The following is a 26649-nucleotide window of genomic DNA, read 5'->3' on the forward strand; positions in this document are numbered from 1 at the left end:
GTCTGTCATTCCAGGGTGACTTTTCCTCCTGAGGAACTCCAAGATGCATTGAATTAAAAAAGTCTACATTAACCAAATATCCTGGGAGCTGGGACTGAAAACAGAAATTAAACAGCGGGAGTTAGTGTTGGGAGTGAGAATGGACTGTAATTCATAACAGAGAAAGAGGGAGAAGGTTTTGGAGGTTGTCCCTGTCCTTGTGCTGGTCCTTGTCCTGAGGGATTCCTGTCCCGGTCCCGAGGGGTCCCAGTCCTTGTACCGGTCCCTGTCCCGAGGATTCCCGGTCCCTGTGTCCGTCTCTTCCCAGGGGGTCCCGGTCCCTGTCCCGAGGGGTCAGCGGGTGGCACATCCCGGGGGCTGTCACCGCCGGTGCTCCGGGAGGGGCCCCAGTGTGACATCCCCAACCCCGCTCAGCATCCCGGGACCCGCTCAGGTGCCCCCGGGACACGCTCAGGTGTCCCCGGTCCCGCTCAGGTGCCCCCGGTCCCGTCCCGGTGCCCCCGGTCCCGCTCAGGTGTCCCGGTCCCGTCCCGGTGCCCCCGGTCCCGTTCAGGTGCCCCTGGTCCCGTTCAGGTGTCCCCGGTCCCGCTCAGGTGTCCCCGGTCCCGTCCCGGTGCCCCCGCCCCACCGGGCTCGGCGGTGCGCGGCAGAGGAGCGGCGGGGCCGCCAGGGGGCGCTGCTGCCCGCCGCTCCCGCGGCCCCGGGCCGGGAACGGCAACGGGAACGGCAACGGGACCCCTCGGGACAGGGACCCGCACAGGGACCAGGACCCCTCGGGATAGGGACTGGGACCCCTCGGGGAGGGACGAACACAAGGACCGGGACCCCTCGGGACAGGGACCGGGATCCCTCGGGTAATAGGACCAGGACAGGGACCGGGACTCCTCGGGACAGAGACCGGCACAGGGACCGGGACCCCTCGGGACAGGGACCGGCACAGGGACCGGGACCCCTCGGGACAGGGATCGTAACAGGGACCGGGACTCCTTGGGACAGGGACCGGCACAGGGACCGGGACCCCTCGGGACAGGGATCGTAACAGGGACCGGGACTCCTTGGGACAGGGACCGGCACAGGGACCTGAACCCCTTGGGACAGAGACCGGCACAGGGACCGGGAATCCTCGGGCAGGGATCGGAACAGGGACCGGGACCCTCGGGCAGGAATCGGCACAGGGACCGGGACCCCTCGGGACAGGGACCGGGATCCCTCGGTACAAGGACCGGCACAGGGACCGGGACCCTCGGGACAGGGACCGGGACCCCCCGGGAGAGGGACGAACCAGGAACATTCAGGCAGGGACAGACACAGGGACAGGGACCGGGACCCCTCGGGGAGGAACGGACACAGGGACCGGGAATCCTCGGGACAGGGACCGGCACTGGGATCCCTCGGGACAGGGACCGGGAAGCCTCGGGACAGGGACAGGGACTCCTGGGGGCACGGACTGCCACACGGTCTGGGGCTGCCCACACGGAAACACCGGTTATCTCAGACATGGGCAAACCCCTGCAAATACCTGCCATCGGCCAGTATCCTAAAAAGAATTTGTTCAACCAGTTAGGCCGGGTTTGTGTTCAAAATGTGGAGGTGAGGAAGCATTCCGTGGTTTTTCACATGGAATACGCTGAAATAAAGCATCACAAACATTCCCTATGGATCCCAAAGACCCATTCTGGATGGTTCCCTGATGCTGATCCCTGACTGTTCATTCCAAGTCTCTGATCCTGCACCTCTCCACCATGCACCTACACTGCATCTGGTTTTATAAATAAACAATCACTGATGCACCAAAGATTTTCCCTCCATCTGTGCCTTTCCTTTCATCTTTAACCCATGGTCATGGATTCAGAATCACCATTTGGCACCATGGCTAAAACCTAAACACCCCAAACATAACATGCAAACTGGCACGATCTAAATCTCCCCAGTCTGGCATTTCTCTTTCCTGAGGCTTTTTACCAGACGTGGTTTAAGTTTTCCAAGTGATGTGGGGCACTGGGAGCTCACTGGGAATGAGCTGGACCCCAATCCAAGTGCCAGCCTCACAAAATATCCAGGCTCCAGGTGGGAATGCACTGCCTGGAATCGCTCAAACTTCCTGGGGCAGGCAGAGCCTTCACAAAAAGCATCTCTGCTCTCCCCCTCCCTTGGGTTATTCCTCACACAAACCCAGGTCAGATCATTCACTCCGATGGAAAACATCTCCCAGTTCCCAGAGCTGCACAGGTTCCCACAACCAGTTCACTCCTCAGAACCAAATTTAACCCTCTGAGTGACCCAGCACTTCTCTTTCCATCGCTGCAGGAGAAGCAATCCCACGGTTCTGCTGCTTTCTCCACACTCCACTCACCACCTCAAACAATTTCAGTAGCAGCACAAAGAAATATGAATTTGTCAAAGATCCAGTTGTGCTTAAAATAAAGAAGGAAAACATAAACCCCCCAAATCAAGAGAAAATCCCTGTGCATACACAGGTGTGCAGAGCAGAGGAATCCCATGGAAGGAGCAAGAAGAGAGCCAGGAATGTGAGGAGGGATTTTCCAGTCCTGGTAGCTGGTTCTTGCTCTGTGAAATATTAGTCACACGTGGCTTTGGACAATGATTTAAACTTCAAGGGAGAATTCAGGAAGAAGGGAAGGGAGAAGCAGCTCGGGCTTCCTTCACACACTGGAAGCAGGCAGGAGCACAAGCTGCACTTGCCCTTTGCAGGTTATCTTTTCTTTTCCTTAATATTAAGCAAATGACAAGTTCCTGTTCCTGCTCCTCCTGTTCCAGTTTTGCTCGAGGCTGTCAGTTGCATTTCCCAACCATGAATAAATCCAAAATTTCTAGGTTTGGTCTCAGGCATCCCCAGCATCAACCCCAGCTGTTCTGAGGTGTTGCAAGAGGCCTCAAGGCAGGGATTGAAAGCTCTGTTGCAACAGAGATTGTGGAATTACCAAAATGGAGTTACAAAAAGAATAGGAAACAGTTTCTTAAATGAAAACATTACTCACAACAGTAGCAGCAACACTTGATCTGAACCAAACCAATCAAACTTCAAACAGAAACGTGGCTTCGAAAATATCAAAAATTGTGAGAAATTTTCCCACCTTTTTCTGGAAAATTAAAACTGTATGGAAAAAGCAAAGAGCTTTGCAGGAGAAAGCATCCTTAGCCTGTAAGGCAGCAAGAGGAGTCTGTTGGGAGGAGGGACAGCGTGCTGGGGGTGGCTCTGGGGTGGCTCCATGCCAGTCTGTGCTGACACTGCAGGAACACAACCCCAGTGAGGGCAGGGCTGGACCCCAGCACTGATCCCCGCAGAGCCAAAGCTTCATCTTCCCCCTGTTTGGTACAACAGAGCCCAGCAAGACTCAGGGAAAGCCCGAGCTCCCTTACCTGCCAGTGGCTTCTCCAGGGAAGAAGGCACGGGCTCCTTCCGGAGGGGCCGGCTGAGCGCCGCGTCCTGCCCGCTGAACAGTCCGGGGCTCTCGGGTAACTTTTTACGTCCGTTGGTGCTGGCAGAGCTGGTGACTCTGCAGCTGCCTATTGCACTTGTGAAAAGGTTTGTGTGTTCATCGCTGCTGGCTGGCTCCGAGCTGGGAGTGAATCCCCCCAGGGACAGAGCTGGGGAATTTTCGGAGCAGTCTATCTGCAGAGGGGTCTGCAATCCCAGTGCCAAGGAATTGGACTCCGAAGGCTCTCTCCTGACCCACTGCTCCTCTCTGCTTAGCAAACCCTTGGAAGGTGATAGGTGAGGACAAGCCATGTGGCATCTGTGTTTCTCTTTATGTTTGTACCTATCGCCAACAGCCTCCTTCCCAAACCTGTAGCGCTTCAAGGACTCCAGAACCGTTCTGGAGGAGCTGTTGGCCGTGATGGTGTCCATGGAAACCTGGGGCTGCTCAGAGGAACGATGCTCCCGGTGCTTGTGGCGGTGCCTGTGCTTGTGTTCCAGCATCCAGCCGTAGGCCATCTCGGGTGGGACGCTGGGGTACGTGCTCATGGACAGCAGAGGAGTCCTGCTCGTGGTGAGGAAAGCTTCCTGGCGCAAGAGTTTATGCTTCTTCTTGTGGTATTTGGTGGGGTTGAGAAGCAGGTGGCCTGTATGCATGTAGGAAGGTGGGGGCAGGGGGGTAGTGAAAGAAGGAGAGGGTGGAGGAGGGTAAAGAGTTGGAGGGTACCTTCCATAATAACCTAATCCTATGGGAGCAGCTGCCAGGGGAGAAGGGGAGTAAGGCATGCCATAGGAGGGGTAGAACCCGGTGCTGGACAGGGGAAAGCTGAGGCTATGCATGAAAGGCATTTCTGCCATAGCTTCCCGCATTTTTGGAGGCCTGCCTCTCTTTTTCTTTAAATCAGGTTTTCTAATGTAGTGCAAAGGATCTAAAGGAAAAGTAGGGTGGGTGTAGAAACTATTGAAATTTATCCTGAAAATGGTAGGCAGCAAATCTCGGGGTATGAAGTGGTGACTTCTGTGGGTTATTCTAATTTCACTTAATCGACTTATTAACTCCTCTAACTCAGCGAGGAAATCAGGGTCCTGCCTCCCTCGGAGCTGAGGGTACTTCTTTTTCCTTTTTCTCTTCTGCCTCTTCATCTTGTCGTAGCTGAGGTAATCGTGGCTGCGGCGCTTGCACTTGTGCTTGTGCTTTTCCTTCAGGTTGCTCAGCACGGTGGAAGTCTCGGGTGGGATGAGGGACACGTGGTCGAAGGAGTGCCTCTTCTTCTTCTGCCCGCAGAACTTCTCCGCTCGGTCCGAAGTGCTGTTGTTGTCCGTGCCGATCCCGCTGTCGCTGGGGATGGTCTCGTCGCTGTGGGACTCGCTGACGGGGGACGGGGTGGCCTCTTTGAGCGAGGTCAGCTCGCTCAGGTGGGACGGGGAGTTGGGCAGCAGCGTGGGTGGGGACAACCTCCTCCTGCCCTTGGCTGCTTTCTTCATGGCCAGCGTCTGCACCACGCTGCCCTGCCTGGAGTGGAGGTGCAGGTAGGGCACCGAGCTGGGCTCGATGAACCCCGCCTCGCTGCTCACGGGGCTCTGCCCCCCGCTCACGGCCGAGGACTGGGAGCAAACCGGGGACGGGAGGATCTCCGAGGGGTTCGCTGCCGAGGGCAGCAAGTGGGGAAGGACTTGTCCTAGGGACGTGCCAGGAGCTTGCTGGGCAGACTTCTCCAGAACCGTCAGGCTGGCAGCGCTGCTGGCTAAAATGCCGTTCAGGACAGCTTTAGGTTTCCTCCCTCTCCTTTTTCCTATGTAAATTGTTCCTTTCTTGCTGACATTGATTTGCTGGCCTAGTTTTGAACCGAATGTGGCAGCGAGAGTTGACACGGTGTTGTGGAGCTTGGATTGCATCTTCCCTTTGGTATTTGGTTCCACTGTACTGGACAGAATCTGATTCAGAAGTTTCTTTCGCTTCAGAGTTTTCATTTTATTTATTTTTCGAATGATTGTTTTCATTAACTGTCCATTATTTCTCTTGGCAACTTTTCTGTCTGAGTCTACTTCCAAATCACTCATGCTACAAATACTGGGGCTTTGGACTTCTTCTGGCCCTCGGAGCTGGTCCTTCCTCTCAAAGAACTCCCCGGGTCGATGCTGCTCACTCTCAGGCCCCATCTTGCTCGAGTTCTCTGTTCCAACAAAAGGTGCCACAGACAGAATAGGTGGTTTCATTTTAATCGATGACCGGATCTGCCTTTTGGGTCTCCCTCTCTTTTTAGGAAAAGCTTGTCCTGATAAGCTTTGTTTTAGGGAGGGAATTTCGACTTCAGGCTGCAAAATCGGAGGTTCTTGCTCCTCTTTTGACTGCACTGAGAAGACTTTTGAAGCTGGGATCTTAAGAGTTCTTTTGGGGGGACCTTCGAGTTCTGGCATTTCCTTGGCTTTAGGTCTTCCTCTCTTGGGTTTGTATATGTCAGGTAAGAAATCATCCGACATACACAAGCTAGAGGGTTGTTTGTGAGCGCTGTAGAACTTCTGAGTTTGTTTGTCAGTCTCAGCCAGCAGTGCCAGGGACTGTCCATTAGCTTCGTTCAGCTTTGGCAACTGATGTTTGACAAATTCATGCTCCACAAATGAGGAGGAACCGATGTTTTTCAGGAACTTGGCCTGCTCCAAATTACTGCTCGATAGTGCACTGTAGGAAATGTTTTTAAAAAGCTCTGACCTTTCTAGTTCCAGACCCTTGGGAGGTCGGCACGCGCTTCTTGACACCACTTTAGTCCATCGTGGCTTCCTTCCTTTTCTTTTCTTTAAAGGTTTTGATTGCTGAGTGCTGCTCAGGTTTTTTGCCCCTTGGCAGGATTTCTCGGATGCAGCTATTGCACCGATCTTGAGGAACTGCTTGCTACCAAACAAGCTGGTAAAACTAACTACTGAAGGGGTGACAGTAGCGTGGATGCTCGTCTCAGCTGCCAAAATGGGCTTTTTCCCTGTGGGAGGACTTGTTCTTGAAGTTTCCACGTAAGATGCTTTTGAATCACTTAAGTCTTTCTCAGCACCCTTAAAATCAGTGCCGAGGGTGTGGTTCAATGTCCTGTTCAGACTCAGCAGGGAGCTGTCCGAGGAGAACGGCATTTTGCCCATGGGATCTGAAATGCCTTCCAAGAGCTCTGCCGTGGAACTTAAGTGCAAGGAGTTGGATGCCAGCTGGGAGGAGGCTGTGGAGAGGCTCCTGTTCAGGGTGGGGACAGACACTGTGGGGGAAGGAGATGGGAGATTCCCCTCTCCCACTGCGCTGAACGGGGACTTGGCTGTCGACACCTCTGAGGCACCTCCTGTCCTGAAGTCTGGTGAAGTGCAATAAACTGGAGGCTGCTTTTCGTGCTTAGACGTTTCATAAATCCCTTTCTCACTGGATGAGTAGGCATCCTGTGGAACACACATTCCTTCATTGAACATCTCTTTGCCTACATCAGCAATTTCTTTCCGAATTGAAAACTTGTCCAAGATACTTTCTTTGCTCTGCCTCATAATGTGCTTCTCAAAGGTTTTGCTGGTAGTATTTTCCTTCAGTAAATCCGCAGGCTCATGGCTTTCAAGGCTACTGAGGTTTGAGTTGCAAGGAAGCTTAAAGGGCTCTGAGGAGGGCACGAGGGAGTCTGCTTTCAGAGTTCCAGAGTCCTTGTTAGCCAAACCAGCTGGACTGCCAATCCCTGCTGGCTTCTTCCCACAGTCCTTGCTAACCAATCCCACGGGACTGCTAATTCCTGGCATCTTCCTCCCAGGGTCCTTGCTGACCAGTCCCATCGGGCTGCCAATCCCTGGTGTCTTCCTTCCAGAGTCTTTGCTAACCAGAGCTGTGCTGTTCCCAGGTCCTGGCATCTTCCTTCCAGAATCCTTGTTAAGCAGACCTGTAGGACTATTTATTCCCAACAGCTTCTTCCCAGCATCCTTGCTCACCAATCCTGCTGGAGTGCTGATCCCTACTGGTTTCTTGAGAGGCTCCTTGTTAGTCAGCGCAGTTGGAGTGCTGATCCCTGGAAGTTTCCTCCCCACATCTTTGCTGATCAATCCAACTGCAGAGCTGGTCACTGGCTGCTTCTTTCCCGAATCCTTGTGGACTAACCCTGTTGGAGTGCTGATCCCTGGAGGCCTCTTCCCAGAGTCCTTGCTAACCAATCCAATTAAGGGGCTGATTGATTGGGGCTTCTTCCCAGAGTCTTTGTTAACCAGTATGGCTGCGCTGCCAATCCCTAATGGCTTCTTCCCTGAGTCCTTGTTCACCAGCCCAACAGCAATCCCAGAGCCTGGCAGTTTCTTCACCAAATCTTTGTTAACCAAGCCACTCGTAGTTATGGTTCCTGGCAGCTTCTTCCCAGAGTCTTTGACCAAACCAGATGTAGTTCCATTTCCACTTCCGGGCTTCTTCTGCTTTGTTTTGGAAGACTTGGAAGGAGGACAAGTTGCAATAAGTTGAGCCAATTTTTCTGTGACGGTTGTTGCTCCGTTAATTTCTGTTCTATCCTTTAAGTCAGAATTATGGCTACTGATAAGAGTCGGAGGAGATGACTTTATAAAATCTGTCATTTCAGAATGCAATGGGGAAACTTTCTTAGATAAAGGGGTTGTTTCTACTTCGATACCTTCTTCCACGTGTAACTCAACTGATGCAACTTCTCCAGCTTTCTTGTAAGACTTTGAAGGGTCCTAAAAGTTAATAAACAAAAAAAACCTTTAGGAAGAGGGTAGAAAGTATCACTTTGAGTAACACAGTATCTTTTTATGTTTAGGTGATTAACACTTGATCTGGTATCAGGGTTAATGTATAAATGTTAATTTATATTAAAAATATATAATATATATATAACATATATAATATAATACCTCTATAATATATATAATATATTATAGATACATATATATAATGTGTATATAATGTAGATATATAATGTATATAATGTAAATATATGTATCTATAGCTATGGAATAGGACGTATATATATACACACATATATATGTGTGTATATATATATATACTTTATAGGTTTCATGATCCTATTAATTTTAAACCAAACAATAGTAATATCAGTAATTTAAATAATAAAATAAACATAATAAAATAAACATAATAAAATAAACACATTCTGCAAATAATAGTGACATTCATATCTACAGCAAAATTTTAAAATGGTGGGCATGCTGAGGCTTTGCTGATGTTAACAAAACCCAAACTCCCTCCCAGTCCAGAAATACAAACCATTTAATCTGTCCCCCAATTACTACAAATATCCTCCGAAGATTCTGTTGATGTTTGTTAATAAAAACCCACTAACAACAAAGTGCTGGGCTATTTATAGTGTGAGAGCACTTGAAGAGCTCACATGGAGCTGAGCAGCAGCTGAGCAGTGCCCTGGAAGGGCTGGCACTGTCACCCTGTCCCTGCACAGCCCTGCTGGCAGCTCAGCCCCTGCACCAGCAGCTTCTCCTCCCAGCACAACACTGACAGTCAGGAAAATAAGTGAAATAAAACAAGTCAAATTATTCTGTTTGAATGGAGGGGACACACGTGGAATAACTGAAACTCACACTTATTTCCAGTTCAGGCCTCACCAAACTTGAAATTTATTCTGTAAAGGTTAAAATCAAAATTGCAATTCCCAATTCCTTCATAAATCCTACTGAGAGCGCCTCAATAAATTCATCTTTGATTTTGGAAGGATATTCTTTACACACAATGCCCAAAACATCTCTGCAGTGCAGGGGACACGTCCAGTCCACGCAGGGGCTGGGAATGGAAGGCTCTGACCCCTGATGAGATAATTCTGCCCAGGGCTCTGATGTCCCCAGCATAAGAAGGACATGGAACTGCTGGAGCAAGTCCAGAGGAAAACATGAAATTGCTGAAGGGACTGGAGCAATTCCCCTATGGAGAAAGGTTGGGAATGTTCAGGCTGGAGATGAGAAGGTTGTGTGGAGACCTCAGACCTTGCAGGAAGCTGAAGGGGCTCCAGGGAAGCTGGAGAAGGATCATTCATCAGGAACTGGAGTGACAGGACAAGGGGGAATGGGTTCAGACTGACAGAGAGGAAATTTAGGTGGGATATATGGGAGAAATTCCTCCCTGTGGGGGTGGGGAGGCCCTGGCACAGGTGCCCTGAGAAGCTGTGGATGCCCCTGGATCCCTGGCAGTGCCCAAGGCCAGGTTGGACAGGGCTTGGAGCACCCGGGACAGTGGGAGGTGTCCCTGCCCATGGCAGGGGGTGTGGAACAAGCTGGGTTTTAAGGTCCCTCCCAGCCTAAAGTCACTGTGATGCTGTGATTTTGTTCCCAATTTGAAAACCTCCTGAGACCTAGCAGAACAAATATTAAACACAGAGTGAAAAACATCAATGCCACAGCTTCTCATCCCTCTGCAATAAAAACTGCTATGGCAATGGCCTGGCACTTCCAGCACTTCATTACAGGCAGCATTACCCTGATCCCAGAGCTGTACCTGTGGCAAACACCTACAGATGCTGAAGGAAGGGACAGCCTGGATTGCTCTGGAACAGCCAACTTTGGTGCTGACCATGAAGAATTATGTTCTGGATTTGTGCCTGGATCCAGCTGAGCACTGCTGAGATGAGCAGCAGCTGTGTGGGTAATGTGGGAGCCTCTGCAGCAACCCCCAGGCACCCCAAATCCAGGGCTGGAGCAGGAGGGGGGCCTGGCACCCACATGGAAACTCCTGAGTCAGCATGACACCACCCTGAGCCTGCAATCCAACGCTCCTGGAATTCCCTGGGCCAGACTCTGTGCCAGAGAGTCACTAACGAGTATTAAAGCCTTCAGAGAGCTGCATCCTCCTGCTACAGCCTGAAATTCTGATAAGAACTTTGGAAGAAAAATCTCCTTTGTTCAGCCAATTTCAAAAATCCACCTTAATATTAACTCGGGAATTCAGCTCCTCATCCCTGTATTTGCACTCCAGACTCTTCCTTCTTTTTTCTGTTCCTCCTGGGTGCTCTGCCACCCCCTGGGCCAGGCTCTATGGTGCTCTCTGGGTATCCAACACCTCTTGGCAGGCTCTGCTTTTCCCTGCTCACCTCCATTTCCAAACAAAGAGCTTGGAAGTTTGAGTTGACACTTAAATAATAAATACATAACTAACAAAAGCCTTCCAAACACCAGCTTTGATCTGAGCAAGATGACAGGATTCTGAAAACAAGACTTTAGCATCAAACACAGATCCTTTGAAAGCTGAAGGCGTGTGCCCTGCAAAGCTTCTTTCTCATCTAAGGGTGAGTGAGTTTTCCAAGCACACTGAAAATTATTTCAAAGAACATGAAGAGCAAAACAGGAAGCATCTAGTGAGATGTCATTCAAGAAGTCAAAAAAGTCTGTCATTTTTTTCAGCATTTTTAAACCCAAAATTCTAATAAGGGAATTTTTTCCCCCATAAATATACTTAATAATCAGCATTATTAAAATAAACATTTTGGAGGGAAATTTTTAAGGACAAAATAATTTCATCCAGTAACCTCTAACAGAAGCATTTTGAGATGTTTCCTTTGGAGAAGATTGCAGTGGCTGCAGAAACATTAAAAAAAAACTCCCAACATCCGCCACAGAGTCAAAGCATCTTCTTGCAATTCTGTATCATTAAAAATTTCAGATTTTTGGTTGAAGTGAATAGCAGGTATTGCTGCCATTGCAGACAGAGACCAAAATCAAACTGCAATCATGCACAGCCCAAAACTTCAGGAATAAAAAAGGACATTTTCTCTGCAGAGGCAACAGGGGAAGAACTGGACTCCAGCCCCAACACCTCAACTAAACCATGGCACTGAGTGCCACATCCAAGTTACTTTTAAAAAAATCCAGGGATGGTGACTCCACCACCTCCCCAGGACAGCCCTTCCTTCCCCTTGGACAGGTGTGCAAACTTTGAAATAAGAAATGTTGACTTAGAAATGCCATGGAAGAGGACAGATATTAGTTTCATGGAACTAGAAACAAGCTTTAAAGCATGGCTTTGCAAATAAGACTAGATACTTTGGAGAAATAGAACTATGAAAGATGTTTTGTAGTAGGATTTACAAGGGGTAATTTTAGATTACTTGCTTTAAGGTATTTACAGCATGGTGTGGCTAAAGCTGATAGGTCAAGAAATGCTTATAACGTATTGTAATTAGGAAATCATTAGCTTCTGATTGTAATTGCATAGATTATAACATCTGTATTGTCTCACCCTTCACATGAGACTGAAAATGGAATAAAAATTTTTAAAACACCTCTCAGTTGCCCCATCAGAAAAAGAGAGGGATAATCCAACAGGACACACCTTGAGATACACCCCCAGGACATCTCCATCAGGACACACCTTGGGATACAGCCTCAGGACACCCTGTACAGGACATACCCTGGGATACATCCCCACGACATCCCCTCCAGGACATCCCCATCAGGACACACCTTGGGATACAGCCCCAGGACATCCCCTCCAGGATATCCCCCCAGGACACACTTTGGGATACACCTTGGGATACACCCCCAGGACATCCTGTACAGGACATCTCCTCCAGGACACCCCCAGGACAAACCCTGGGATACAAGCCCAGGACACTCCCTCCAGGACACACCTTGGGATACACCCCCTGGACACCCCATTCAGGACATCCCCATCAAGACACACCTTGGGATACACCCTCAAGACATCCCTCCAGGACACCCCCTGGGATATGCCCCCAGGACATCCCCTCCAGGACATCCCCTCCGGGACACACCCTGGGATACACCCCCAGGACACACCTTGGGATACACCCACTCCAGGACACCCCCAGAACACACCCTGGGATACACCCCCAGGACACACCTTGGGATACACCTTCAGGACATCCCCTCCAGGACACACCCAGGGATACACCCCCAGGACACCCCATCCAGGACACCCCCATCAGGACACACCTTGAGATACACCCCCAGGACACAACCTGGGATACACCCCCAGGACATCCTGTACAGGACATCCCCTCCAGGACACACCCTGGGATACACCCCCAGGACACACTTTGGGATACAACCTCAGGACATCCCTCCAGGACACACCTTGGGATACACCCTGGGATACACTTCCAGGACACCCTCTCCAGGACATCCCCCCAGGATACACCCCCAGGCCACACCTTGGGATACAGTCCCAGGACATCCCCTTCAAGACATCCCCCCAGGTAACCCCCTCCAGGACACACCCTGGGACACATCCCCAGGACACACCCTGGGACACACCCCCAGGACACACCATACAGGACACCCCCTCCAGGATGTGACACCCCACGGTGTCCCAGTCTGTGGCCATGGGGTCAGGCTGTGCTCAGCCCAGCTCTCCTGTGGGTGTGGCAGGTGTAAATCTCATTTACACCCTGAGCAGCAGCACTGTCACCTGCACAGGGACACCAACAACTCCCCGTGCCCACACAGGGTCTGGGAGATGGGGAGCACAGACCTGGAGCCAAGGCCAAGTGACAGAGTGTCCTCAGTGGCTGCTCCTGTCATTGTCACCATCAGAAGTGAAGGACGGGACCATTTCCAAGTTAAGAATGATTTATTCTAGAGGTAAATATCAGTCTTAGAAGTTGTGAGATTTTAGAGGAGTAAGTACTCAGCTATAGCTCAAGAGTAGTCACAAGATTGTTACAAGATAATATATAACTTTATAATAATAGATAATATATATTATTATATATATTACTATATAAGATATAACTTTCTAAACTAATATAATAACTAAAAACTAATATAATAACTATATAACTATTCCAAACGAATATATAACTTTCTAAGCAAACATATAACTTTCTAAACAAATATATAACTTTCTAAATGAATATATAACTTTCCAAATGAATATATAACTTTCCAAACTAACAGACACTTGCCATAGAATTTATTTTGCTTTTCTAACTTATCACCTTTATTTAACTTCTGCTGCACTGAGGATACTAATGGCTTCTGTCTCCCTTGTACACATGTGCTTCTGTTATACTCACTCCACACATCATCTTATCTATAGTTTCTCACTTATTTAAAGCAAATTTTACTTACAACTATAGAAATAGAATTTGATGATTTTTCTGCTTAATATCTGTATAAGGTATTTTTACATCAATCCAAGGTTCTCCTAAGGCTGCAAATCAAACCCTTCCCGTGTCAGTGGAAGTTTCTGTTTTTCTGATTCCCACATGTTCCCATGGAGCTGTAAATGTGTCCCTGTCTCCTGCCAGCTCCTGGTGCTGCAAGCTGGGCTCACAGGGCAGCATTCAACATTTATTTAATTCCTTCCTGAGCCCTGCTTCCCTTGGACAAATGCAGTTTTACATCAGGGAAGCACAAAGTCAGGTTTTAATCAGACACATTTGTGAGCACTGTGGAAAAAAAGAAAACAGCATCAACATCTCCTGAATGTTTCACCTGCTGTCTCCTCCTGTCTCTACAAGCAACTGCCTAAATGCTGCAATCAAATGGACAATGCCATAAAAAAAGACAAAAATATTTTTCCTGGAATTCTGTGCCTTTTCAGTGCAAATTTTAAGCCCTTTTCAACGTTCCTGTGGTGTCAGCTGGAATGAAATGGCCCATCTGGGCACAAAGCTGTTCAAAAGGGCGAGATTACCTTGCATCAAAAAGCATTTTGTGCTTTAAAAACTGAAACATTTGTTCCTGTGCAATCTTTAGTTCAACTGTCTGATTTCAAAACCCATCCAATGAAAGTATTGCCCCAAGCAATTGCATAAAACACATTAAGTTGCCATAAAATTGGCATTATTCTTAGTTTGACACTGAGCTGAACTGAAAATTCCTTATCTCCTATGAGAATATACAGTTTCTTGACCTGCACCATTCATCTGAGGGATACTGATACTAATACTAATACTAATAATAATAATATTTACAGGTTATTTTGATATAAACTATTAACAGGTTATGATTGCTGGGGACATGGGCCAGTGGTGGCCTTGGCAGTGCTGGGGGAACACTTGAACTCCATCACCTTAAAGGTCCTTTCAACCCAACAATTCAGTGATTCCAGAATCACCACAGGCACCAACAGCAAAAAAAAACAGGGAACCAGGGTTTATTATTACTAGATCATTATTTAATGTTATTATCATTGGTATTTATGTGCAAAAAGGTCAAGGGTAGCTGATCTTTCCTGAGAACAGGGACATCTATCAAGTCTGGTGTTCCACTTCTCAACTAAACCCCAGTTACAAAATACAAAATACTCTCAGCCTGATAATGAAAATGTTGTTTGGTATTCCTTGAGAGCCAATAAGGATTTTTTATGCACATAAACAGATTTACCCATTATTATTTCGGTTGTTGGACTTCAGGCCAATGCTCAGACTACAATTCAGAGCATTCTGAGGAATCACAGGAATTGTTTTGTAGTTGTGACATCAACATATTCTAAGCAATTCTTTAAATAAAAATGCTGTTTATTTTTCACTTAAAAATTTTAGGCTTTTCTAAAATTTTGAACTACCAGGAAAACAATGATTCCGTGGAATTAGTCTAAGACAAAAAACTTTTGTCCCAGATCCTGCAGGAAATATTCCTTAGCTACCTGAAAAGAAGATAAATCAATTCTTCATATTTTAAACTTTTTTGGCTTGAAACTTTTTTTGGTGTGTGGCTGTGATTTCATCAGCAAACTTCCCTGCATGACCAAAGGCAAGAGAAAGAGCTCCAGATTCCTGCACTCAGCAGTTTTACACAGAACAAGGAGATGGAGCAGGACGAGTCCCAACCTGCTGCCCTTGTGTTTCCACCGAGTGAGAGTTCCACAGGCTGCTACTGTCACTTCTTGCCTTTTATGTGCTAAACCTTCACTCCTGCCAGCACAGCTAAACCATTCCTACAAAATAACAGGGGTAAAATGTCTATTTTTATTCTAGGCTCAGTTTTTTTGGGCTTAGCACAGCAATGTCTGCCTGCCCCAGGACACTTTTTGAAAGAATTAAATCCATATTCAGTGTCAAAAAGCCAACTGAACACTGCTAATTTTGTTTCTTGTAACACCTGGGAATGTCAGTCATTTCAGGGTTTCCCTTTCCTGCTCTGTGAAAAAATATTTAGTAACTTTTACATCTACATATTTCTGGAGGACAAATTTTAAATACACAAGGAAAATTCTCCACTGGAAGGGTGGTCAGGCATTGGAACAGGTTGCCCAGGAAAGTGGTGGAATTACTATCCCTGGAAGCGTTGAAAATCAAAATTCAAAAGCGTGGATGTGGTTCAGTGCTGGGAACTGAGCTGGATTCCATCATTTGGGAGGTCTTTTCCAACCTGAAGGATTCTGTGATTCCAACTTACATCACCCACCCACACCCCTTCAGACTGGAGATAAACCCTCTATTCATATCTCTGAAGATACTCCCCAAGTTTTATGAGTCCTGTCAGCACTAAACTTGAGGGAAAAAAAAACTGTCAGAGATGGCAGTGCAAAGGATTTTCCTATTGTTTTCATTTTAACACTGGTATTCCCAGGAGGAGAATTCCACTACTTGTCTTTGTCTTTCAGTGGTTAACTGTGCACGCTGCAAGCGCTAAATTTTCATTCTAATTCTTCATTGCTCTTTTAAAAGAACAGAAAGTTCCCTTCCAGAGCTCCAAGTAAAGCCACACCTGGCTCTGGATGGGTCACATGTTTGCTTGCCCTCCTCTGCATCCACAGCAAAAATTCATGGATAGCTTTCCTTTGCTGAAGTGTAATTTGCAGTGCTAAAACTCACTTTATTACATGGCAGTAAGACAAAAAAAACAACCCTTGGGTATTATATTCAAAACATGTGATGGTTTTAGGCCATCACTCCCATTCATTTCCACACAGACACTTCTAATCCCTCTTCAGGAATCAGCAGGATGTTGTTTAGTGTCATTTCTAACAATCCAAAGTGCAAAATGGCAGCAGGGAACAGACAGACTTAAACATCATCTCACAACAAGTCAGGAGAGAGCAGAGGATCCAAAGTGAGTTATCATGAGTCAGGGATTTGAAACTCTTGTAAATAATGCAAATTTAATGCAACAGATCTGCATCCAGGGCTGCTTGCCAGGCAGGAGAGCAGTGACTGCACTGAGAGGAGCTGCAATTTAAAACTGACATGGTATCAACATGCATCACATCAATAATACTCTACACCATCACTAATGTCTGCCTCCCTTTCTACTTTCCATTTGAAATGGGATGAACCTCTGGAAAAAAAAAAAAAAAATCCTGGTGTATAAACAAAGATGTCACGGATGAAGAATCCCCACTGTCACCATGAGAATTCGAATATTGATTATTTTCTCTGGTAAAAACTCCCAGGGCACGATCTCTTGATGCAAAGGGAAAATCTCCAGACACAGTGGTGCCTTTTGAGTGTAGAATCAGGGAATTAGGGAATGTCCTGAGCTGGAAGGGACCCACAGGGATGAAGCTCCTGGCCCTGCACTGACACCCCAACAATCCCAGCCTGGGGATCCCTGGAGTGGTGTCCAAACACTCCTGGAGCTCTGGCAGCCCTGAGGCTCTGCCCATTCCCTGGGGAGCCTGGAGAGTGCCAAGCACCCTCTGGGGAAAGCACCTTTTCTTGACACCCACCCTAAACCTCCTTTGATTAACTTAACATTAAACCTCCCTTGATTAACCTAACATTAAACCTCCCTTGATTAACTTAACATTAAACCTCCCCTGAACAAGAGATTTTCAGCTGCAGGGGCCACCTCAATTCAGACATCAAGAGAAATCACTGGTTGGATATTCTAGACTCTTCCAAAATTCAACACATTGCAACAGAGTCTTGCCAAAAAAACAAACAAACAAACCAAACAAAAAAAAAAGAAATAAAAAGGGGAAAAAAGAAAAAGGAAACCATCAGTATAATAACAAACTGCCATCGACTCTTGTGATGTTTTTCAAGCCAAAGTTAGAAACAACATTAGAAATAATAAGCTTGTTCTGAAATGGAAGAATGTAAAACAAAGGCCACTGCCAAAGTTTTAAGTTACGCAACGTACACTTGAGAATTTCTTGTACAATGGGCTGACACTACAAACACCTCTGCTTCCAGTGGAGGAGGAAAACACCAGTGTGAGTGCATTGTAGAGCCTGGAAAAGGCAATTTTAGTCCTTACACGTAACATCCAGCACACTTGTTTTGTAAGCACATAATTTATTACTCAGAATCTCAGAATCCCACACTGGTTTGGGCTAAAAGGGATTTTAAAGATTTCATTCCACCCCCTGAGACACTGTCTCAGGTTGTTCCAAGCCCTGTCCAACCTGGCCTTGGGATCCAGGGGCATCCACAGCTTCCCTGGGCACCTGTGCCAGGGCCTGCCCACCCTCACAGGGAGGAATTCCTGCCCAGGATCTCATCCATCCCTGCCCTCTGGCAGTGGGAAGCTATTCCCCCTGTCCTGGCACTCCAGGCTTTGGAAAGCCACAACGAGGTCATCCCCAAATTTCACTTCTCTTTAGATTCTTCCTCAAGGCCAACTCCAGGCAGGGTATGCCAGGGGAAAGGAAAAGCGCTGGGTATGTCAGGCACAAATCACCTCAGCACAAGGTGAGGAATTTTTCCTTCCCCTTGGGCAGACTCTGCCTTGGGAGATCTGCCAGGAGCCCTGGGAACAGAATTCCATTTCCTGGAGAATTGGAAATGCCTCAGCCTTGGGAAGCTCTGGAGCAGGATCCCCCTGAACAGAAAACCCCTGCAATGGAAGGATTCCAACTTCCAGGGATAACCCTGCTGAATCACCTGGCACAAGGATATTCTAACACTTGATTAACAACATTTTTATGTTTATTGGAAAAAAGAGCAGGCTGTAACCAAACCCTTCAAAAATTTAGCATCTATGCAACTATATTTGTAATCCTTGCCATTTATCCTATTTTCCCTACCTGCTACTGCTGCTCTTGCTGATTACATCATGGAGATCATAAAAACAAATCCTCCAGACAGAGCCACTTCCTGGTGTTTGGAAAAGCCCTGGCACCTCTCTCCAGCCACTGCATTTATATGCAGTTATCACCAGGCTGGTTTCTAACTCGTTTGGAAAAGTCCATCTTACTTTTCAGACCTTGCCTGAGCAGTGACAGGTGAGACACAACAAAACAACTGCTTCTAACAGGTAGGAAAAAATAGAAATCCCACCAGTGGAGACAAGCAAAGCACATCCAGAGCCTCATCTCAAGAGAGACAAGACACCCAAACCCCACTACTTTGTTACAGAAAAGAGACTAAAAATCTCCCCACAATTTTTCAGAAATGAACCCACTTCAAGTGAACATGGGAATTATCTTTCACTGCTGTTGAAACAACAAATTGGCACACTGTGAAAGAGCATTTTTCCCTGCTAGTGACCACAAAATAAAACCATTTCCAACACCAGACACTTCAGTATCAGAGGTTACACGGAAAAAACAGCAGAACACAGCGGTGCAGAGATGATGAAGCTTTTAAACACAGCCTAAATGTACCATGACTTGCAAATCACCCCACAGCCACATCACTCACTTGCTTTGAAGGACAGTGCTCGCTCTTCTCCTCTGTCATCTTCCCACTCTTGGGAGCCCTTCTTGGCTGCTTGATGCTGGTTTTTATGGCAGGCCTGCAGACATAATTCTCCAGGTTCTTGGGAGGTTTTTTTGTCCTCTTTGCTTGAAGGCCAATCTTCAGTTTGAGGTTTCCCTCGGAGAAGTTGGTTTCTTTCACCGAGAACTGCTGCTGCGCATCGCCCAGAGCCTCGCTCTTCCCGCTCTCCTCCCTGCTCTTCTTCCTCCCCTCCTCCTCCTCCTTGCTGCAGCCCTCGAGCTCTGCTTCCCCTTTGCCCACCAAGGTGCCAATGTTTACCACAGAGGGGCTTTTCCCAGAAAACCCTTCAGAATCAGAACCCAAGCCTAACATAGCAGTATTCCGAGGGTCCATCACAGGCGGAATATTTGCCTTCGGGTGATTTTAGGGAAGATTTACAGAGATATGTTCCTCAGGAGAGCTGTTCCACTATGGGCAGTCAACATCTTTCACTCTGTGGGAGGAAAAGACAGACAGCATAAACTTGGATTTTCTAGGAGACATTAAATTAATATTAAGTAAAAGCAATCTTGAAATCTAAAACCAATATAGTAACAATAACATAGGAAACCAATATATAAAAATATAATGTATAATAATATATAAGTATATAATATATTAAACCAATCAGAATATATATAAAAAATATATATATAAAATATATATAGATTAGAAAGCAAACAATTGTACTATATAATTAGAAAGCAAACAATTGTATTTCAGACAAGCACAGCAGCTGCTATTCCAAGACACCAACGCTTCCAGTCACCTCCTTCAAAATCACAATTAAGCTGTAAAACACTTTTAAAGAGTGAATGAAAAATAAAAAGTATATGAATATTATAATTTCCAAATTATCCACATGACACTTCAAATGCTGGCTACAGATTTCAATATTGATCATCGAAGTAATTTTTTTATTTATAACCAGAGCCTGGTTAGTCCCTGCTCCTGGACCTGCTGGAAGAGCTGCATCTGAGGAAGGAGCAGGCAAATGAAACCCATGAGAAAGCATCCAAAGCCCAGCAATATTCTGGTTTTAATTATCTGAGCCACCAGGAAAGCTGAGCCTGAGCCACGTGTGCATCAGTTTACAAACACGCCACAAAATCCGCTTGTTAGTCAAGGACTTTGCACAATTGAGAAGAAGGATGGGAGAACAGATGCCAGCCCCACCAAACATTCACACACTGGTTTGTGCTTCCTGAAGCAGGGGAAGAGGGAAATCCACATTTCCATCAGCACAGACACTGTTAGGAATACAGAATTGGCTTATTTAGCAGAAAATAATAGAGGGGAACCTTTTCATCTTAACTACAGTAAATTAGAGTCAAGCTCTAAGTTTGTGAGGGTCCCCAGAACCTTGTGAAGCACTGCTCACCACAGAGACCCCGAGCTTCCCTCCCTGCCAAAACACAAACCAAACCTGTGCTCCTGGTAATTTCATCATGCTGACAAAAATCCCAAAATCCCAGAACTGTTTGGGCTGGGAGGGACCTTGAAGATCATCTCATCCCAGTGTGAGTGCATTGTAGAGCCTGGAAAAGGCAATTTTAGTCCTTACACGTAACATCCAGCACACTTGTTTTGTAAGCACATAATTTATTACTCAGAATCTCGGAATCCCAGACTGGCTTGGGCTAAAAGGGATTTTAAATATTTCATTCCACCCCCTGCCATGGGCAGGGACACCTCCCACTATCCCAGGTTGCTCCAAGCCCTGTCCAACCTGGCCTGGAATCCTTCCAGGGATGGGGCACCCGGTGCCAGGACCTCACCACAAAGATATTCCCCCCTGTCCTGTCTACAAACATTTCTAAATTCTCTCTCCATCTTTCTTGCAGGCTCCCTTAAGGCACTGAAAAATTATTTGTCGTGGGGGCATTATAAGGAGAAAATATTTAAATATCTTCAGCACTTAAATAGCTTTATCATTTTTGAAATGAAATGGATCAGAAACAGGCCTGAAAAAACACTGATTTGCTGAAAAGGTGCATCACAGGCACCAAACCAGCCTGAAACTCCTGTCTTTATCTTCCCAAAAGTCATTGAGGCTGAATGTGAGGAATGGCATGGAAAGATGATCTCAAAATGAGTTTCCAACAAAGGTCTCAAGGAGGCCAGCACCTTTCTGTGGTGTTTGGTATCACAGGAGCACAGAGCACGTGGCAGGAGCCACAGCCCTCCTGGCCAGACAAAAATTGGGGAAGCAGCAGCAAGGAGCTGCTTTTGGGGTGGCTCAGGAGCGCAGGCATGGGAAGGGTTTGAAAGGATCAGGAATGTGAAAGGAGACACCAGAGAGCACCAAGGCAACTGCAGTGGACACAGGTTGGAGGACAGATGCCAGGATTAGTGGGGGCAGAAGAAATGCTGCTGGGAACACCAGATGCAGCCAGTCACAAAGCCAGGCTTCCCTGGCTATGTCCTCAGAGAAAACAAACTTATTTCCATGTGTTCTGTGCACGTTATTCAGGGGGTTTCTAGCTGCTGCTCTGGCTGTCCAGCTACACACATCCTCAGAAATCAAACCTGCTATTATTACCCATAAGACCAGAGGTAATTAGATAAAATCTTCATTTTACAAGGAGAAATAAAGGGTAGAGCAGTGTGACATGGACATAGAAAGTGAGTCAGTGGCACTGCCCACTGTTAAAGCCCAGTGTTAATGCAACAGGCTTCACCATGTCACTAAAAATGGGCTTTTTCATCAATGTGCAAGGAAAACTGGCCAGCAGGTAAATAATTCTGAGCTAAAGCCTGAATTTGTATTATTCAAGTCCAAGGAAAGGGACAATCCCACATGCCATCATGCACCTCTCAAATCTGTGCTCACACAACTGTTTCCTTTTCTAGCGACTGGAATGCAGAGCAATGACAATACTTCAGACATCTTCTTACAAATTAATTAATTAATCAGCTTCAAACCAACAGCAAGACTCACACACTGACCTTTAGAAACTGCAAGACCCAAAGTGCACGGTGGGAATCAGAGCAAAGGAAAGGTGTTCACATCTTACTCCCAAAACAAAGTCACTAAATTGATGCCTCCCACAAACACAGAGCGGGTCATTTATTCATCCATTAATTGCTCTCAACACAGACAACAAAAATGCTAATCCTGGCCCTAATCACCATTTTGCCTCCATCACTGTAATCTTCTCCCCACTAATTCACAGGATATGTGTCTGCCACTCAGATCTCATCTCCCTGAATCCCCATGTGCTGCTTCCTCCCTGCCTTATCAAGTTCAAGCTTCCTGTCACTGTCTCCAAGGTGTTCTCAAGTGTACCTTGGCTCTTGCCTTGCTCCCGTTCCTCGGAGCTGTTTCCCCAGTGATGCCACTGTTTGTTTTCTTTTCTTTTCTCACTTGACTTTCTCTGTGCTACTCCTCACTCGCTGCAGGATCTGTTCCACTCCTCCTGCAGGTTGTGCCTTAAAAACTTGTGGATGTCAAAGTAAACGAGCAACCAACTGGTGACAGCCACAGTTCAAAAAACCTGCACGAGTTCACCCTGAAAACTCTGATGTTTTGGGACTTTAAAGACAAAAAAAAATCATATTTAACCATGTGAGATAAAGTACTTATCCATGTCTCTGCTTTCCATGTTTGCTGCACGAAGTTCTGAATTATCCCACATCCATGGTGTCAGATTAAAGCATTATAATATATTTTCGTTAAGAAATAGTTAACTTCTGATGATATAATTATCTTATAACATCTATATTGTCTCACCCTTCACATGAGACTGAAAAGAAAATCCAAATTTTTAAAATGCCTCTCAGTTGCCCCATCTCTAAGTCAGAAAAAGGCTTAATATGACACATAGATTTAAGGTTAACAAAACTTTTGCTGCATTGAAAACCATCCAGTACCAAACCCCTGCATGGCCTCTCAAGTGATGAGCAAGGCATGTCCTCACCACTCCCTACGAAGCAAATCACATCAAACTCCCAGCCCCTCAGCCAGCAGCTTCTGCAGATCTCAAATCCCTCCTGAAATTGTTCATCCCCAAAAAATTAACTACGAGGCTTTTTACCATCCATTTCTGACACGTGCCACCTGGAACTAAGCGGTGTTCATTAATGATTTCTCTAATGCCATACACATTTTTAATACCTGGTGTTCATCCTTATTCCCCTGGTGTCACATCCCAAGCCCTTCCTGCCCATCAGCAGCAAAGATTTCTGTTCTTCTGATCCTCTGCTTTCCCAGAAAGAAAACACCAAGGATTGATTCTACTGCCAGATCCCAGATATGTTTCCCCACACCCCCTCAGCAATATTAACTGAGATTTCCCCCTCTGTTCATTCCTGCTGCTGCTTTTCTCCATGAAAACACACTGTCACGTCATATTTGGAAGGTGAATATTTTTCTTTTGGCTCTTTTCATTGCTTCAGCTCCAAGGGACATTAAAACCAATTCAGCTAAGTGTTAGAAATCCCAGAATATTACTACTAACTCTATGGCCTCCCACAGTCCCCTCTCAAATTCCATGTCTTCTTTTATTTGCTAAGGAAGACAGACCACACTCAGAAAAAAGAAATAAAAAGTGGCTTAAAGCCTCACTTAAAGTATTTCTTTATATCACAATCCCTGAACAGGAGAAACAGGAGCTCAAGGGCCTTGAATCACCTGCACAAGCATCTTTAAAATGTTTAGAGATGGAGACATTTCCCAGGAATAAAGTTCCTGTTTGCTTTACAGGAGGTAACAAATAAAACACTTTCCAATCAGAATCTGCTGGGTTTTTCTTCTGACAGGCAGAAATCCCAGGGGATTTCTTGTCAGGAAGAATATTCCACACAAATGCTGGGAGCAGAGGCCAGGCTCAGGGAAAGCACCTGGAAGAGGACACAGATTTTGTGGGAAGAAAGGCAGCAGAGGACAGACGTGGTAAAACACTCTCTAGTGGGAGGAGGAAAATTGGGAAGTAGAAATAGATTTTTCTCCTGGTTTTTAACCTGACTGCAGGTCTGGAATCACCTCCTGAATTTGGAGGTGCAGGCTAATTCTGTCGGTTGCCTATTCATATGCAAATAAAGGCAAAATTGCTAAAATCTGCATAACCAAGTCTGGAGCAAAGGTTCCTCCAGCCTTAGGCTGCGAGTGCCAACATCAGCCAAGGCCTGACTGCTGAGGGAAGAGCAGTTTGGGAATTCTCCTAAAATATTATCCCATCTGCTACAGGGTGAGTCAGGAGCTCCCTGAGAGGTCTCCACATCCAGTGCCTTCCAGGGGATTTTTCTGGACAAAAGCCATTTTATATCCATCTAGTAAAAGATAAAGGTCACAGCAAGCCAGCACTTCCCTTTTAATTCCTTTAAATCCTTTGGTTATTCCCAACCCACCCCAAGGCAGAATGGGCACACCTGTGCCACAGGTAAGGGACACAAAACCAGGGACAAACACAGATTTTGCTTTCACAGAACAAACACAGTAGGTCTCGTGACAGATTTTTTTTTTCCCTTTGCAAGCTGGAGATGGGACTCATGACCTCACTGTCCACAACAGCACCAGCCCTTGCAACAGCAGCAGAAATGAATTTAATTTTAAAATAGCCAACAATCCCATAGAAAACAATATCTATTTTAATATACCATTAATTCAGTAACTACAAGTGCTGTTGCCACTTTTGTAACAACAGCACTGCCATTTTTACCAATATGTCTGTCTCTTGCACCAAGGGAAAAAAAACTGCTTTTTGTATCCTCCAGGACAGTTTAAACTTTTGAAAACAACTAGGAAAAAAAAAAAAAAAAAAAAGCTTCTTCTGGAAATTGTAACTCAAATTTTGTCACTGGTTATTATCACTCAAACCTTTTTAGGCGACTGCCTGTAGCAAAGAATTCAAATCCAAAAAGAAGTTGTGGTAATTTTGTCTTTTAAACCAAGATGTTTCACACTTAAAACTGTTTAAAAAAGTCTCTCTTTTATACTCTCAGACAGCTGAGAAAAGCTTTGGGTAAGAACACTTCTTAAGAACTCAAGCAGGCAGACAGATGATGATTTTAGAGCCCATCTCTCCCCATATGGTCAAGCAGCTGCCAGAATTTCCCTGTTTCCCACAGAGGCACCAGGGATGATCCCAAGGTCCTCAAGGATGACCACAAATCTTACAGGATTCACCCCCAAACCCCAACACCCCTGGAAAACAAGTGCAGGTGCAACCTGAATTACTTAGCAATGAGGACAGCCAAAACAAAGTAGGAGAGAAGGTCCTGAAAATGAAAAGTGAGATTTTCAAGGGATGAAGGTGAAGGCACAGGTTCTGTCCCTGCTCCCAGCAGCTCCAGTTTCCCTGCCTGGCTCCTGACACCACACAGCTGGCAGCAGAGTGAATTCGTGTCCCGAGGCCATCGGATGGAAACCCACATTCCACGCAGCTCCCAATTCTCTGCCCCATAATTAACAGGGTGAAGAACCACAAACCAGGAGTTAGGAACTGGGGAGACCATGGAAGAGAGGGACAAGGATGGGAACACATTTTGGATTTTTGATGGGAGAGCTTGGTAATGCCATGGTTCAACCACCCAAACTCAAATTCACCATCAATAAAGCTAAAATAGGATTAAAACCACCATGAAACAATAAATAAAACTGACTAAAACTTCAGAAGTATGATTTGGAGAAGGAAGATCACCAATGTACAAGACACTAATCCAAAATCCAACCAATATCGCAAAACCAAAGGAAAAAACCCCACACCAATATTCAGCAGGGAGACCCCCCGGCTCCATCCCCCGCGTGTCACCCGGGGAAACACCGAACTTGGGGATGCGCAGCTCCGCTCCGTGGGGATGCGGGGCCTGGAGGGGCTCCCGGGGCCGCTGTCAGGCCCCGGTACCGAGCGCGGCTCTCCGGCTCCCGCACCCCCGGGGGCTGCCCCGGCCCCGGGCCCGCCGCTGTCAGCGGGCCCCGCCGCCAGCGGGGATCCCCCGCCCCTCGCCGCGATGCCTGTCAGGGATCCCCCGGTGCCTCACGGTGCCTCCCGGTCTGTCAGGGACTCCCCGGTTGTCACGGACCCGCCGCCCCGCTCCCCGTCCGCTTCCACGCCGCGCTCCGGGCCCTACCGGGGATCCCCCCCCGCCGCCCCCGGGGATCCCCCGCCGTCTCCGGGGATCCCCCAGCGGCCGCCACCGCGCCCGGAGCGGGGATGCGGCGCGGGGGGGATACCGGGGGGGATGCGGGCGGGGTGCGAGGCGGCCCCGCCGAGGATCCCAGCGCGCCTCCCCTCCCCCCGGGCCGCGGGCCTGAGGCGGTCCCACTCCCCCGCCCGCTCCTCACCGTGTCAGCGGCAGCGCGGCCGGGGCCGAGCACGGGCTGCTCCGCGCCGCATCCCCGCGGCCGCCCGGGCGCGGACGGGGCCGGGGAGGGACCGGGACCGAGCGGCCGCCGCGGCGGGGCCTGAGCCGAGCGAGGCGGCGGAACCAAAATGGCGGCGGCTCCTGCTCCGCCGCGAGCGAGCGCACGGCCACGCCCCCTCCGCCGGCCACGCCCCCTCCGCGCCCGGACACGCCCCCTCCGCGCGGCCACACCCCCGCGGGCAGAGGGCGCGGTGGCCACGCCCATTAATTAACCACGCCCACTTGCGAATAGGCCACGCCCATCGCTGCCCAGGC

At 47.4% G+C, this 26649-nt stretch overlaps 1 protein-coding gene across 3 annotated transcripts in view; it reads right to left on the bottom strand.

Annotated features, from left to right (window-relative positions):
* ASH1L (ASH1 like histone lysine methyltransferase) overlaps positions 1 to 26526 on the bottom strand; it is a 63356-nt gene extending 36830 nt beyond the window's left edge. For 2 of the 3 annotated variants that reach the window (XM_030291466.4, XM_030291465.4), the window contains exons 1-3: positions 26315 to 26524; positions 18973 to 19483; positions 3382 to 8131 (exon numbers count right to left, since the gene is read on the bottom strand). In XM_030291466.4, coding sequence (XP_030147326.4) covers positions 3382 to 8131; positions 18973 to 19383 — 5161 coding nt within the window. In that variant the 5' untranslated portion in view covers positions 19384 to 19483; positions 26315 to 26524. Of the gene's footprint in view, positions 1 to 3381; positions 8132 to 18972; positions 19484 to 26314 lie in introns of all 3 variants that reach the window. The other variant, XM_041721189.2, reaches the window with a different exon arrangement.
* Positions 26527 to 26649: the final 123 nt, after the last annotated feature.

Source organism: Taeniopygia guttata, chromosome 25 (genome assembly GCF_048771995.1).
Source record: "Taeniopygia guttata chromosome 25, bTaeGut7.mat, whole genome shotgun sequence".
NCBI classification, from domain to species: Eukaryota; Metazoa; Chordata; class Aves; order Passeriformes; family Estrildidae; genus Taeniopygia; species Taeniopygia guttata.